The 12,471-nt window shown below is 41.3% G+C and overlaps 2 protein-coding genes across 2 annotated transcripts; both read left to right on the forward strand.

Moving 5' to 3' along the window:
• Positions 1–3,536: 3,536 nt before the first annotated feature.
• On the forward strand, positions 3,537–9,052 carry LOC124302872 (uncharacterized). The gene is made up of 3 exons (XM_046759442.1): positions 3,537–6,920; positions 7,006–8,948; positions 9,040–9,052. Exons 1-3 carry the CDS (start codon positions 3,537–3,539, stop codon positions 9,050–9,052), a joined length of 5,340 nt encoding a protein of 1,779 aa, XP_046615398.1.
• A 73-nt stretch (positions 9,053–9,125) lies between these two features.
• On the forward strand, positions 9,126–11,981 carry LOC124302682 (uncharacterized). Its single transcript, XM_046759083.1, has 2 exons — positions 9,126–11,090; positions 11,606–11,981. The coding sequence occupies exon 1, from the start codon at positions 9,277–9,279 to the stop codon at positions 10,930–10,932; it is 1,656 nt and encodes a 551-aa protein (XP_046615039.1). The 5' UTR covers positions 9,126–9,276; the 3' UTR covers positions 10,933–11,090; positions 11,606–11,981.
• Positions 11,982–12,471: the final 490 nt, after the last annotated feature.

Consider the following 12,471-nt stretch of genomic DNA (forward strand, 5'->3'; position numbering starts at 1 on the left):
CGCGCCTTCTTCCTTCTCCGCCGCGCTTTTTCGTCCTTCACCATCGGAATTTTGTTTAGGTTTGTTATTTTTCTTGGCTGCAATGTGGATTTCTATAATTAAACGAGAACTGGATTATTCGTGTAACTATACCAGTTGTGTTTTACCGACCTTATTGAGGAATAAAAAACGTTAATGATGCACATGATAATGTTCAACAGTGAGTCACGATTGCGCTTATATGTGTGATCGGAATTGTATAACTCTCACGTTATTATTAATATAATACGTTTTGCAAAGCTTGAGCTTGAGGTTTCTGCGTAACGGTTATTCGCTATTACAGTAGAACCTCGACTATTCGAACTCCCACTATCCGAACCCTCCGTTATCCGAACGTATACTTGCTTTATCCGAACGTTCTATTATCCGAACCATGGCGCGATTTTTTTTTTTTTTTTTTAACAATAAAAATGCCTTTTTTTTGTTTGTTTTTCGTTCGAAATGCTGCTCGTCCGATGTTTTCGACGTTCGCTCGACAGAAGCACTCTCATGCGAAAAAAACAATAAACGAGCTACTTTATGCTCGAAGACAAATTAATTTCGCAAGGGGTCATTAAGAATTGCTACAAAGATACGTATCGTTCGTAAAATTTTTAATTCACACGGAATAAAACTTGACGGAATAATTTATAAAAATTGGCTATTAGAGATAAATACAACGGCATCGTCGTCTTCCATGCAAGACTTATAATTATCAGTACATATTTTTCCCGTATGCAATACGTAAGACCGCTATCTACGACAACGCATTTCTATTATCCGAACTTTCGATAATCCGAACTAGGCCCGGTCCCGACGGGTTCGGATAATCGAGGCTCTACTGTACTTTAAATAAATAAACAGCGTGTGATCGGTTGAAATTGTCAAGCGTTCAATGGTCAGGATAGGAAGTGGTTCTGACTTGATGACGAGTCACGTGTATCCCGCGCAAAACTACCAACTAAGATTTAGTCAAAAGTTGGGTTTTATATCTGACATATATTACAGAAGCCAATTTTGTAACGAATAGAAACCATAGTGCACAAATTTCGAGGCTCGTTTGCAAAACTCGGAAAGAGAATGTCCAACTTGAGTGGCGAGAATAATTTCACGAATATACCTACCTTTGTGCCAGATCAAATCATGAGATAGCAATGCAGCAAGACTGGATATAAAAAGCGTCGTCACTATATGGAATTACCTGCTCCACTGCAGTTCTTTGATTTTATTTTTGCATGTCATTGCAGATATAAGCATACCTTTAGCATCAGCTTCTGACCGTTCCGCAGGACACGGCTTACAGTTTTGTTTCTTTATATACACTTTTTCTGACGCCTCCAAGAAGCAGTTAAGGTGTTCAGGATGAAGATATCTGTCACGGGCTGCCAGTGGTGGTTGAATCCGTAGCATGATTTTTTCTATTTTAGTCAAACGTTGCTTCGGTTTTGACTGGCGTGAGCTCTTTGGATTCGGACATTTCGGCTGTTGATTCATTCTTTCCTTTTTCTCCGCACAATTCTTCTTTTGCTTGCCTTTCTTCTGTTTTGACTCATTGTTCAAATTCTTACCGCAGGAGTTACACATATTCACCTATCGGAACTCTCGCTATTGGGTTTGATAAAAGTACTGTTGAAATTCGGTCATTGAGCCCTGTAATACGAACAGCACGTTCATTACAATAATAAATATTGCAATAATATCTTGGTACACGGTATCGAAAGAACAAAGTTAGATTTTTGCATATTTACCGTGCGATGTATAATCAGTTAGTCACGGTATGTGTTGTAGGTAGACATTGTGGTATGTCAAGTTTCTTCAGTTTCATAATGTCAAGTTTTGAAGAAACTTTCGACAGAAATAGTTAAATTACTGAATTTTATGATTCTGATAGGAAGTTGTATTGAAAAAAGTTATTCATGATTGTAAAGTTATCGTGAAATCTTGTGCGGTAAATTTAGGTATATTTGAATTTTGATTCGAAATAGGGCCGAAAGGTTATTTGCCAAACTGGTTACTGAAGGATTTCAAGTTATGCGTGGAGTTTTTGTTTTGAAAATGATCCGTTATTTTGCTCCTGAATAATCCTGGTTTCGTCATACTATACAGTTATTGGATAATGTGACCATAAACTACATTTCTATTGGTCCTAAGGTGTGTTCGAGCCACGTAACACGTGAAGTTTGCATAGCTCCAGCGATAACGTTTGTTTTTAAATTGAATACATTTGGTAACTCTCGCCGTCAAGTAAATTTTTATTCTGATTGCATACCAAAAATTTCTAGTTTATTCAGTACACAACGCACTACGATGGATACGAGTTGAAATCATCAAATCGCGAAGGATCACTGTAAGCGTAGGTATACTTACATAAAACGCAATAAAATATTTTATCATAGCCGCGTCACCTAATCGTAGAGTTCGTTCAAAGCCACCTGAATCTCACTACCGATTTCCGGATATGGCTCCCGTTAAAGCATATAAAAGACCAACTCAAATGCATGTTGTACAATAAAATAATAAATCAATTAACGCGTTGTTGTGAACAAAATCTAGCTGTTTATATGACTGTTCAAATGGGTTAAGAAAAAAAAATTACGCGTACAAATAATTTATACCCTATTTGTCAGGGAATAAAGAAATTGTCAGGTAAGGAATTCTAATTCAATTAATTGTTAACACCTGTTGTAGATCATAGAAACGTCATACAAATATGGCGGACAAAAAAGGCAGCAGTGGAAAAGAAGGAGGGGGTGGAGGGGGTGGAGACAACGAAATAAACGCCGCGCCTGATAGTGGAAAAGATAAACCAAAAGAAATGTGCTGCGATGATTACTTATCTGAAGATCTCACTGTGGGTAAGATTGGCGACGAGGTTGAAGGCGTCGAAGAAAACATCTCGAGTTGCGACGAAGTGGACGAAGAATTGGAAATTGAATATCAGAAACTTAACGAAATTCTCGACCTCCCAGAAGACACGTATTCGCTAACGAAAATTACTCCAATCCTTCCAGCATGCATTAAATTCGGAATACGTTCGGGAACTACCCATTTCAGCATGTCAAAGTTCTCTCCGCTTTCCCGAGGCTTACAGGTCTGATTAGAATCCTTATTTAGATTTTTAGAGAGTCCGCAATTTGATCGTATCATTGCGTATGTTTTATTACAAAATTTGAACGTGGTACTAAATGAGGATTAACTGAGGAAGGTTCATGGTTGAAATTTTCAAGAGATCGGAAGACCTCAAATATGTTATTTTTGTTAGGATTTGAACTCAACATAAATTAATTCACAGTTAAATAGATGCGATCGAGTTTGCGAATTTGCATGAAAGATATCTTGAAGATGGAAGGCTTATCGTTATTTTTCAGGGTCCGGCTTGTGCGATAGCAGGTTTTGCCACGAATGCAGTGTTGAAATCGCGCTGCTGGAACGAGTTCATTATAGATCAAATTATCGACGACGGTGACAGTTATTATACAGAGTCATATAAAAACGTCGAGACGGATGATCGGCGAACGATGACTGTCAGAGATTTGAAGAGAGATATTAGCGTGCAAAGAACACATTACGTGTGTTTCAACATCGATGATGCTGCGTATGCCGGTGCTTTCAGGTCCGAGGATCCCAAAGAGATGCATTTAGTGAAAGCTTTGAATCTCTTTTTCAAAAGATACGATGCCGGACTTTTGATGTCTTCGAAGTTGAACATATCCATATGGAGGGATGCGAAATTTTACAACATTTTCGACGGCCAAGCGAGAGGAGACGACTGCCTTCCAATTACAGTCGGAAGTGGAGGATCTGCTAAGTTGATACTGGTTCGTGATCTGACCGGTGTTGTTTTTGTGATCTTAGAACGAAGTTGTGTCAGTAATGAGCCATTCGTTTTATTTCCAATCACTGTTATTAATGCGTACAAGATTCCTTCGCATCCCGACGATCCTGAAGAGCCTTTCAAATCTATAGGAGCACCCAAACGAAGGCCAAGTGACTATAAGATTCAAGAAAAGTTCCGAGCTTTGGTCCAAGGGACCTATCACCTGATGCATCCTGAAGTGCCAGCTGAACTCCGGGGTCGAGGTCACCTGATGATTGCTGTCGCAGCGATTGTTTACTCCCGTCTTATAAGTGCCAAGAAGTGGAGCTCGGTGATAGTCGACTTGATATTCAATCAGGCGCATATTTACATGATCGATTTGGTGCGAGCACTGGAGAAGAAGCTGGATGATACTTTTGAACTGAAAATAGATGATCTTATGGGGGACGTAATTTTGGGCGTGTACTCCGCCAAGATAAACGTGACGGCGAACGTTGTGCCTGGACAGAAGAAAAAAGGGAAATCGACTATCGATGCTGGGATTCGAGAGTTTTTTCAGCAATACCAATCGGGCATTTTAGAGATAAAGCAAATATTTTTTCCAATTTGGAAAGAAGAGAATAAGTTCTATTTTCTTGATCCATTCGGTTGCGACGACGAGGGATTCCGAGTCGATCCTGATGACCCTACGGACGCAAACAGATATAAGATGTCGAAACCGTGTGCGACAATGAATAGTTCCGTTAACGAATTGGTTGAAACGATTCTCCAAAATACCGGCAACAAAGACAAGGATCCGTTTATCTTACACGCGCTTCGTGTACTCTACATAAAAACTGGCAGCACTCCAGGAGGACCGCCAGACAACGTTATTTATCGTGAAAAACGAACAAACCGCAGACCATTGGCTCAGGAATCCCATCAAGTGAAAAGTATAGACCAACATGATGCCGAGTGCAGAACTAAGATTGATATGGTACCGAAACCGCGATCAGATGCCGAAAAAACGAAGGAACAGCAGACCCAATTTCCAGAGTTGATGAGCAATGTCGATGATTATATGATGAAAGCAGATGAACCAGGATCCTTCATAGTAAAAAGACCGTCAGTAGAATTGCTGGGTGAATTCAGGTACGGCGCTTCATCAGCTGAGCAAATTACTGCACCCGACGAAGTTGCATCAAAATCTAATGACCCTGAAATTCGATACATTTTTGGTTACCACGTAGTGAATCCTCATCGCCTGTCGTTGCGAGGTGAAAAAAACTGTCTTGCTGAGCAATTCGAGGAACGAGCTCGTGGGCAACAAGGATTAATTATTGCGTTGACGGCAATGGCATATGGCAAAGTGAAACCACCCGACTCTTGGCGAAATATTGATGTTAATCAGATTATCGACGTTGGAGATAAGGCTTATACCAGTACGATCACTTGGATTCAGCGTGGCAGTCCGGCTGAAATGGAGAAAAAAGATAAGGGTGATCCTGTGGACGACGATGATGAAGAAGAAGGGAACGAAGAAGAGGGCGACGAAGAGGAGGAAGAAGACGAAGAAAATGAAAACGAAGAAAAGAAAAAAGGCAAACAAGAATTTAAGGGAAAACTTCAACCGGCACCAAGTCATCTCGACGTTACAATGCTACCTGAGAAAATAATGCTCGGTGAAAACGAAGTGCAGTTCAAGAAGAAGCTAAACTTTGCCAATGGTGACGCTAATCCGCTGGCGAACCTTGGAGAAGCTCTCGAGCAGTACTTCGAACGCTATGACGAATTGATAGTGGAGAATAAGAAGCTAATGTTTGGTGTTTGGAAAGGGAACGGGAAGTACTATATATTCAATCCGTACGGCAGTGACGAGGAAGGAAGACGTATGCGAGGGTTTCCGGCTACTTTCATCGTGGCTGACACCATAAATGAACTCACTAACGTTTTCTATGAGATTCTGGAATACAACGATCCCAAATTCAAGCTTCATTTCATCGGAATCGAGTCGATTCAGCCGGGTGATAAATACATTGTTCCAGAACCAATTGAGGTACCTGGGGGGGAACTACCGGTTAAATATCAGACCATATTTTTGCCTGTTACTGACGAGGATCTGTTCGTACCGGAACCGGAACCTGAGCCTGAGGTGCAGGTGATAGCTCAGACAAAGAAAAAGAAGGGAGCAAACGACGACGACGATGATGAGGAAGAAGGGGAGGACGACGAAGAAGAAGATGTGGATGATGATGAAGATGAGGAAGAAGAGCAGGGAAGCGAGAAACAAGAAGAGGCCCTGATGTTGGAAGCCGAAAAACCGATAATAGATCCCTTATTGGAAGTAGAAGAACAAGAACAGCCCGATGCTCCGGATGAATTGGACTTAACTCTTCTGTCTGGAACAGTGATAATTGATACGAAAGGGGAGCAGCATGGCGAAGAAATAAACGAAGCACTGATTTACGAGAAGCTGAAATACAGACACCCACCGCCGTTCGTCTCCCCGCCAAAAAAAGTTCTTTGCGTACTGCTGGAGGCAAAGAAAGCGTCAAAATCTTCTCACTCATTATTGTCAAGGTTCTCGATTGACTCTATGTTATCGATTAAAAAGGATAGTGGTCTCCCCACCGGTGTACCTACTCAACAACCAACTATAACAGCGGTTGACGTTACCGATGGTGACAAGGTTTCAAAGGTCATCAAACTTCCGCCTAAAAAGTATTTAGTGTCAAGACTCCCAGAGATTGGATTCACGCCAATTAGAGCTATCAACGAAACGTACGTCGAAGATGAAGATTTGAATAAAGGTAAGGAAAACGAATGCCGCCAAAGCAAAATTAAGAAAACTCCCCAAAACGTGGAGCGGGAAGACGTCGCAGAAGTTCCGACCACCGTGCGTATCAAACCGGTTTTAATTCCACTCGGACCACCAATAAAAACACCAACCCCTGGAAAAAAACCGAAACCTTGCGTGGATAGAATAAAGAGACGATGCAAAATAAATTCAATCGACAAAGAAGATCCAGTTCTGGAAAAGCTTATGTGCAAGACTGAAGACTTACTGCTGGATTTGATGTTTCCTGACCCCGACACTGACGTGAAGGTACTATTCATTTTTCGAACAATGTAAGGTTCAAATATTTGTTTGCACAAAAATAAAATGTAATGTTACGTGTTTTTTTTTTCAGAAAAGACAAGCAACCATTCATGAAAAAGAGAGGTCGGATGAAAAGACGAAAAACAATGAAAGCCGAGTTCGAAGGAAAGATCGAAACAAGAAAGAAGCATCTTCAGCAGAGCCGGAACGTTGTGGCTTTAGGATGACCGAAGACGAAGTCGGCGTGATAAATGGGAATATATGTTTGGGGGATAGAGAAACGATTGAAGAGTGTCACTTCAAGCAATGTTATTTCGCAGCGATAATCTGCGTGTTGGCTAAAATTCGACTGAATCTTGATACGTTGCGAGGCAGTGTATTAGACAAATTTATTCTAGCAGGTGATGAAGTATATCAGCGCACAGGTAAACTGAGGTATAAAGCTCTCCGTTGGTTCTACAACATAGAAATTCTTGGATCGAAATGTAATATTGCCTTGAGGCAAATTGTGTATGCCAATCCCGAGGAGTGTTCGGAAGATGAACTTCTGAAGGTGATCGCAAATTACTTGGAAAACGACAGGAGCGGTATTCTCGTATTTCCTTCCGCTAGCTACGCTTTTTGGTATAGTCAAGAAAAGTATTACCTCTTCGATCCGTACAGCTGTGACGACGATGGCCATGCGAGTTCAGATGGATCAGCTTGTCTGATGGAATTTCAGGATTTGGATACTATGATTACCAGAATTAAAGAAAATACGGGAGAAGCAGCTGATAAGGTATTCCGAATTCACGCTATTGCCATTGCGCACATGGAAGAAATTAAGCGAAAGCGAAAAAAGCGTAGAACAAAGATTTCACGTATTGAAACAGAGCCGCAGCAGCCACAACCATCACCAGAGCCAGAGCCAGTTTTATCACTCATTGAACTGTCTGAATGGGTGACAAAAGTGAAAAAGAACAAAGTTATTTTTGACATGACTATCCCTGGCTTCGCGGCTGTTCCCAGCTTTAATGCGTCCACACTGGAAGTGACCGTACTTGAAAATGATATAACAAACCCAATCAGAACTGAGTTTAAAACAAACAAAATTGTGAAAGGCAAAGCGAAGGCCGTTGATCAGTCTAATGGCATAGATCTAGTACGTAAAAAACCGTACGACAGGAAGTTCAAAGAAAACTCATTCGTTTCAAAACCTATAGATTTGTGCATCATCGCCTGGGCATGTGTTCATGACCCTACGCTTTGGGGTGGAAAAACTATCAGAGGCATATGTGATGCTGGAAGAGATTTCACCGAGGACTGTATATTTGCATCGGAGGATACAACTGCTTCAGATACGACGGATGGAGTCTTGCCGGAGTTTACGATAGCAAACTACAGTTTCCGAGCAGCGTTCGCTCCGCTACACCAAGGAACTTTGTACGCTGTAACCGGTTGGAACTTGGCAATGTCCTTGAAGAAGTTATTCAGCACGCCAATTTACTCGGGCGCTATAATAATTTGCGGCAAAGCACATATTGGCGTTATGAAAAGGAAAGAGAACTTTTATGCCTGGTGGATAATTCCTAGGACAAAACAACTGAAGATCATCACCTCGGAAGAAATGGAAGACTTCTTGAAACTGATCGTCCAAGAAATCAATGAGCCGAACGAAATCGAATTCTCGATAAGAGCGGTGACAATTTCGTATGCTCGAAAAATGGCACCTGACTGCGAGGACACAACCGGTCTTCACGAAAGAGCTGTGCCAGCTACGTCGTTGGCCGAAATACACAGAAAATCACTACCGCCTTACGACATTGAGGCTCTATTCCGGAAAACGGTATCTGATACCAAACCAATATTTGTTCAAGGAACGGTGGCTGTTCGAAATCGCGAAATATTGACGGAGCCCAGAGTGAAACGATGCTATTTTGTAGCACTGTTAGCCGTCATGGTGAAGAGAGACATCATTCAAAGTGCGGTGGCAGGAACGATCGACAAAATAATCGAGGTTGCAGAGGGATTGTACAAAGAGTTTGACGAGCCCAAGTATCACACCGAACATATATTGAAGAATGTCACCATCATGAATAGGATTTTCGATTTTCGTGATTGCGCTTCACCGCTTATTGAATTCAAGAGCAATTCAGTGACAGGGAAGAATGATCATTATCCACTCTTAAAGAAGTGCTTGAAGCGACATTTCAAGAAGCACTCGGACGGTATAATACATTTTACAAATTGCTGCTATGGATTTTGGTACTCGAGATCAACCAATTCTTACTACTATTTGGACCCTTATCAATGTAATGCCAAAGGAAAAAAAGTTTCGGACGGAGGAAACAGTTGTTTGTGTATATTTCCAAGCTTGTGTTTTATGACTCGCCATATGTATCAAAATAGGTACGAAGACACAACTGGATTCTTCATTCATCGAATGCACGTGGAATCAATCAATGTACCTCCATTCAAAAAACTTCAAGAAGATCCGATGTGGGTATACTTAGACTTTCACTGGAGTTTTAGTCATTCACCAGACATCGTGAAGTCGGGAAAGAGAAGAAAGCAAAATATACCTGAGCGAAAAAAGCCGTCCTGGAATTACTACGCAATCGAAGTACCAAATCTCATATATTCTGTGTGGGGAACATTAGGGTGCTACGATCCGAGGTTTGGTCAGAGAGCAGGGAAGAATCAAGCTGGAATAAACGTCGCCATTCTTGCGATGCAATTTTTGTGTCATCCCTCAAGATGGGGTCCCGCTATATTAGATTCGGCCGTTATTTGCGGAGACTGTTACTACACGGAGAGTTTAAGGAGTGCGGTGCGCAGAGGCTGCAGGCATCCGAATAGATTTAACTTGCAGTCAACTTTCAAGGTGTTTCCACATATCTGGACGATTGAGTTCAGAGAAAATATGTGCGGAACCTTGTACGGGGGACAAAGAAGACTGACTCTTGCCGCCACATTGAAATTGGCGTTTGAAGAGGCGCCAAATGTCATTATCGAATGCAACAAGGCCATATTTTCAATCTTGACTGCCGATGATGGTTACTACGTGGCAGATTCACGTTGGACTGGACCTCCACTTTTCAACAGAAACCACGGAGCCATCTATGTGTTACGATGTCGAAATATGAACTCTCTCATCTACGCACTGACCAAGATGTTGAACACCAACCAGCGACTGGAATTTCACATAACTCCAGTAGTCCTGACGTTTACTCAAGAAACTTGCAGACTTGGTGGTGAAAAGACTTCAAGCAAGACTCAGAAGCAGATTCTGCTCGATCCCGTTTGTTACTCTCCAACTCGCGCTGGTGGCCTAGCATCTCAGATAGCTGGAGCGATAACCGTTGCTGACGAAGATACGTACCTCAAGTACCGCAAGAATCTTATCAAGGGTCAGAAGCACGCCACTGAACTTGAAAATCCACCGATAGAACTACCGGACCCCAAATTTGCTGAAGTGATCATGAATAATACGTTGGTCAGCACCATGTGGCATCTAAATGTGGGTCACCCAATGCCCCAAAAGCACTCGAAGAAGCCGTGTGATGAACGTAATAGAATTCACGGACCCCCGGTACCTGTCAGAACTGAATACCTAACGTTTACACCGCGCGATGTTCATCGTGGTTATCCCAGGCTAGTGGACTTTGCCGAGAATGTCACCAGGCAGCCGATTGATGGGACTTCGGAACAGTTTGAACTTGGCAATGATTCTACTCCTCTCGTTGAACTGGATACTGTAATTCCACCGCTCTGTGCCGGGGCGCCTAGCTTTATCACGGACAAATCTAGAATAGAATTTGCGAAAACGCTGAAGGAGATGGCTGATGACTATTACAAAAGTTACAAACACAGAATAGCAGTCGAATCTGGGGCAGAACAGGTGTCAGAGAAAGAGGATAAGGAACAAGAGAAACCAAAAACAAAACTGAATCAGGATGAAGTAGACGGTGAAGCAGGTGCAGATACGGCAACTGAGGACGTGAAACAAGAGCCCTCAAAATCGGAGGGTCAAACTTGAGTTTCATTCGAAGCAGTAGTTGAAAAATTAAGCAAATCATCGATCAGCATCAAGTGGCTTGCCGTCCTTCGAATTGTCTCGCCCTTCTTTATAGATCAGAATAAATACTGTTTTGTGTCCATCAAGTTTTAGTCGCAACTTACACTATAACATTTGTGGTATGTACCTGTATATTGTATACCAATGAAGTGTTCTCTTTTGGTACCTCAAGTTTTCAAATAACTTGAATTAGTCCTGCTACACCGTTATTCGTACCACATTGCTATGGTAATATATAATCTAAGAGGTAAAATTTATAATCAGCGAACATTCCAACTTTCCGGTTAAATACTAAAAAAGAGAGGGAACTTAAGTGCCTTATGTACAACTACATATCGGGAGTTTTCGGTGGAGTGTTGCGACGCGAACGATGTTTCGCCAAAATATAGGCAACCAAAGTTACATTTTACTCGTAGCAAATATGTACTTCAGATGTAACTGTGGTTGCCTGTTCGTGGCGAGTCAAGACTACGCATCGGATTCCTCTCGCAATATAAAATCGCTGCAGTGCATAAGAGTATTGATTCCAGCGTCATTTAAAACCGTTGAAATTTTTACCAAAAAATTAAAAGCCATACTGGTTTTTTGAAGAAAAATTTATCGTCTCTGAACTAATTTGTATGAACCTTTTCAGACCCATTGGACACTCAGGGATGCAAAGAAGACATTTGGAACAGCAGAAACCAAGAGCTGAGGAAACACATAGAAGAAACAAAGATAATAGATTCCTTATTCAATTTGATCCGGTTTATATTAAATAGTGAGGATACAATATCAGACATCACACGCTGCGTTAGATAGAGGTATGTTGTACCTGTACGCCGGAAAAACTGTATTGGAAAATTACAATAATCAGTATCTAATATGGTATTTTTGAAACTCTGCTTAAGACAATATATACTGCAGACCTAGCTCCTCACATTAGAATAGGATATCTTGTGACATGTTTGATTATGTTTTTGCATTTCATTTTGACTATTACTATGAATTTATTCGCCAATTTGTAACATTGCTATACACTGACAGCCGAACACTTGTATTAGAGTTAAAGCATTTTAAATACACAGAAATTATCTTTATGGCATAAGATTTCTGATTTTCCCAACCCACCTCGTCCAAAATTGTATGCAAATTTCATGTTTTCGACCATGATTATTGTTCGATTGTTCGCAGCGAGTCGAGACTGCATACATCGGCTTCTCCTCGAAAACTTATGTCGATGAGAGGTCTGAGGAGAGCGATTTTAACTGTTTCCAAAGTCCACCAAGAAACAATTAAAGAAAAGGTATAGAAGTTGATCTTGCTTTTTTGAGCCTGAAAATGTTCAGTTTAGAATTGAGTTTGCTGAACCGTTGATGGACTACCAAACGCCGAAAAAAGCAGTAATAACATGAAAAAATGTGTGGAACCGGTGGCAGGGAAATGAAGATAACAATCTTGCGTTGTTAAGGTGGTTCTTCGGCTTAGGGACTTATTACATAGGTGCCCACAATGGGCTCA

Source organism: Neodiprion virginianus, chromosome 4, assembly GCF_021901495.1.
Source record: "Neodiprion virginianus isolate iyNeoVirg1 chromosome 4, iyNeoVirg1.1, whole genome shotgun sequence".
In the NCBI taxonomy this organism is placed as follows: Eukaryota; Metazoa; Arthropoda; class Insecta; order Hymenoptera; family Diprionidae; genus Neodiprion; species Neodiprion virginianus.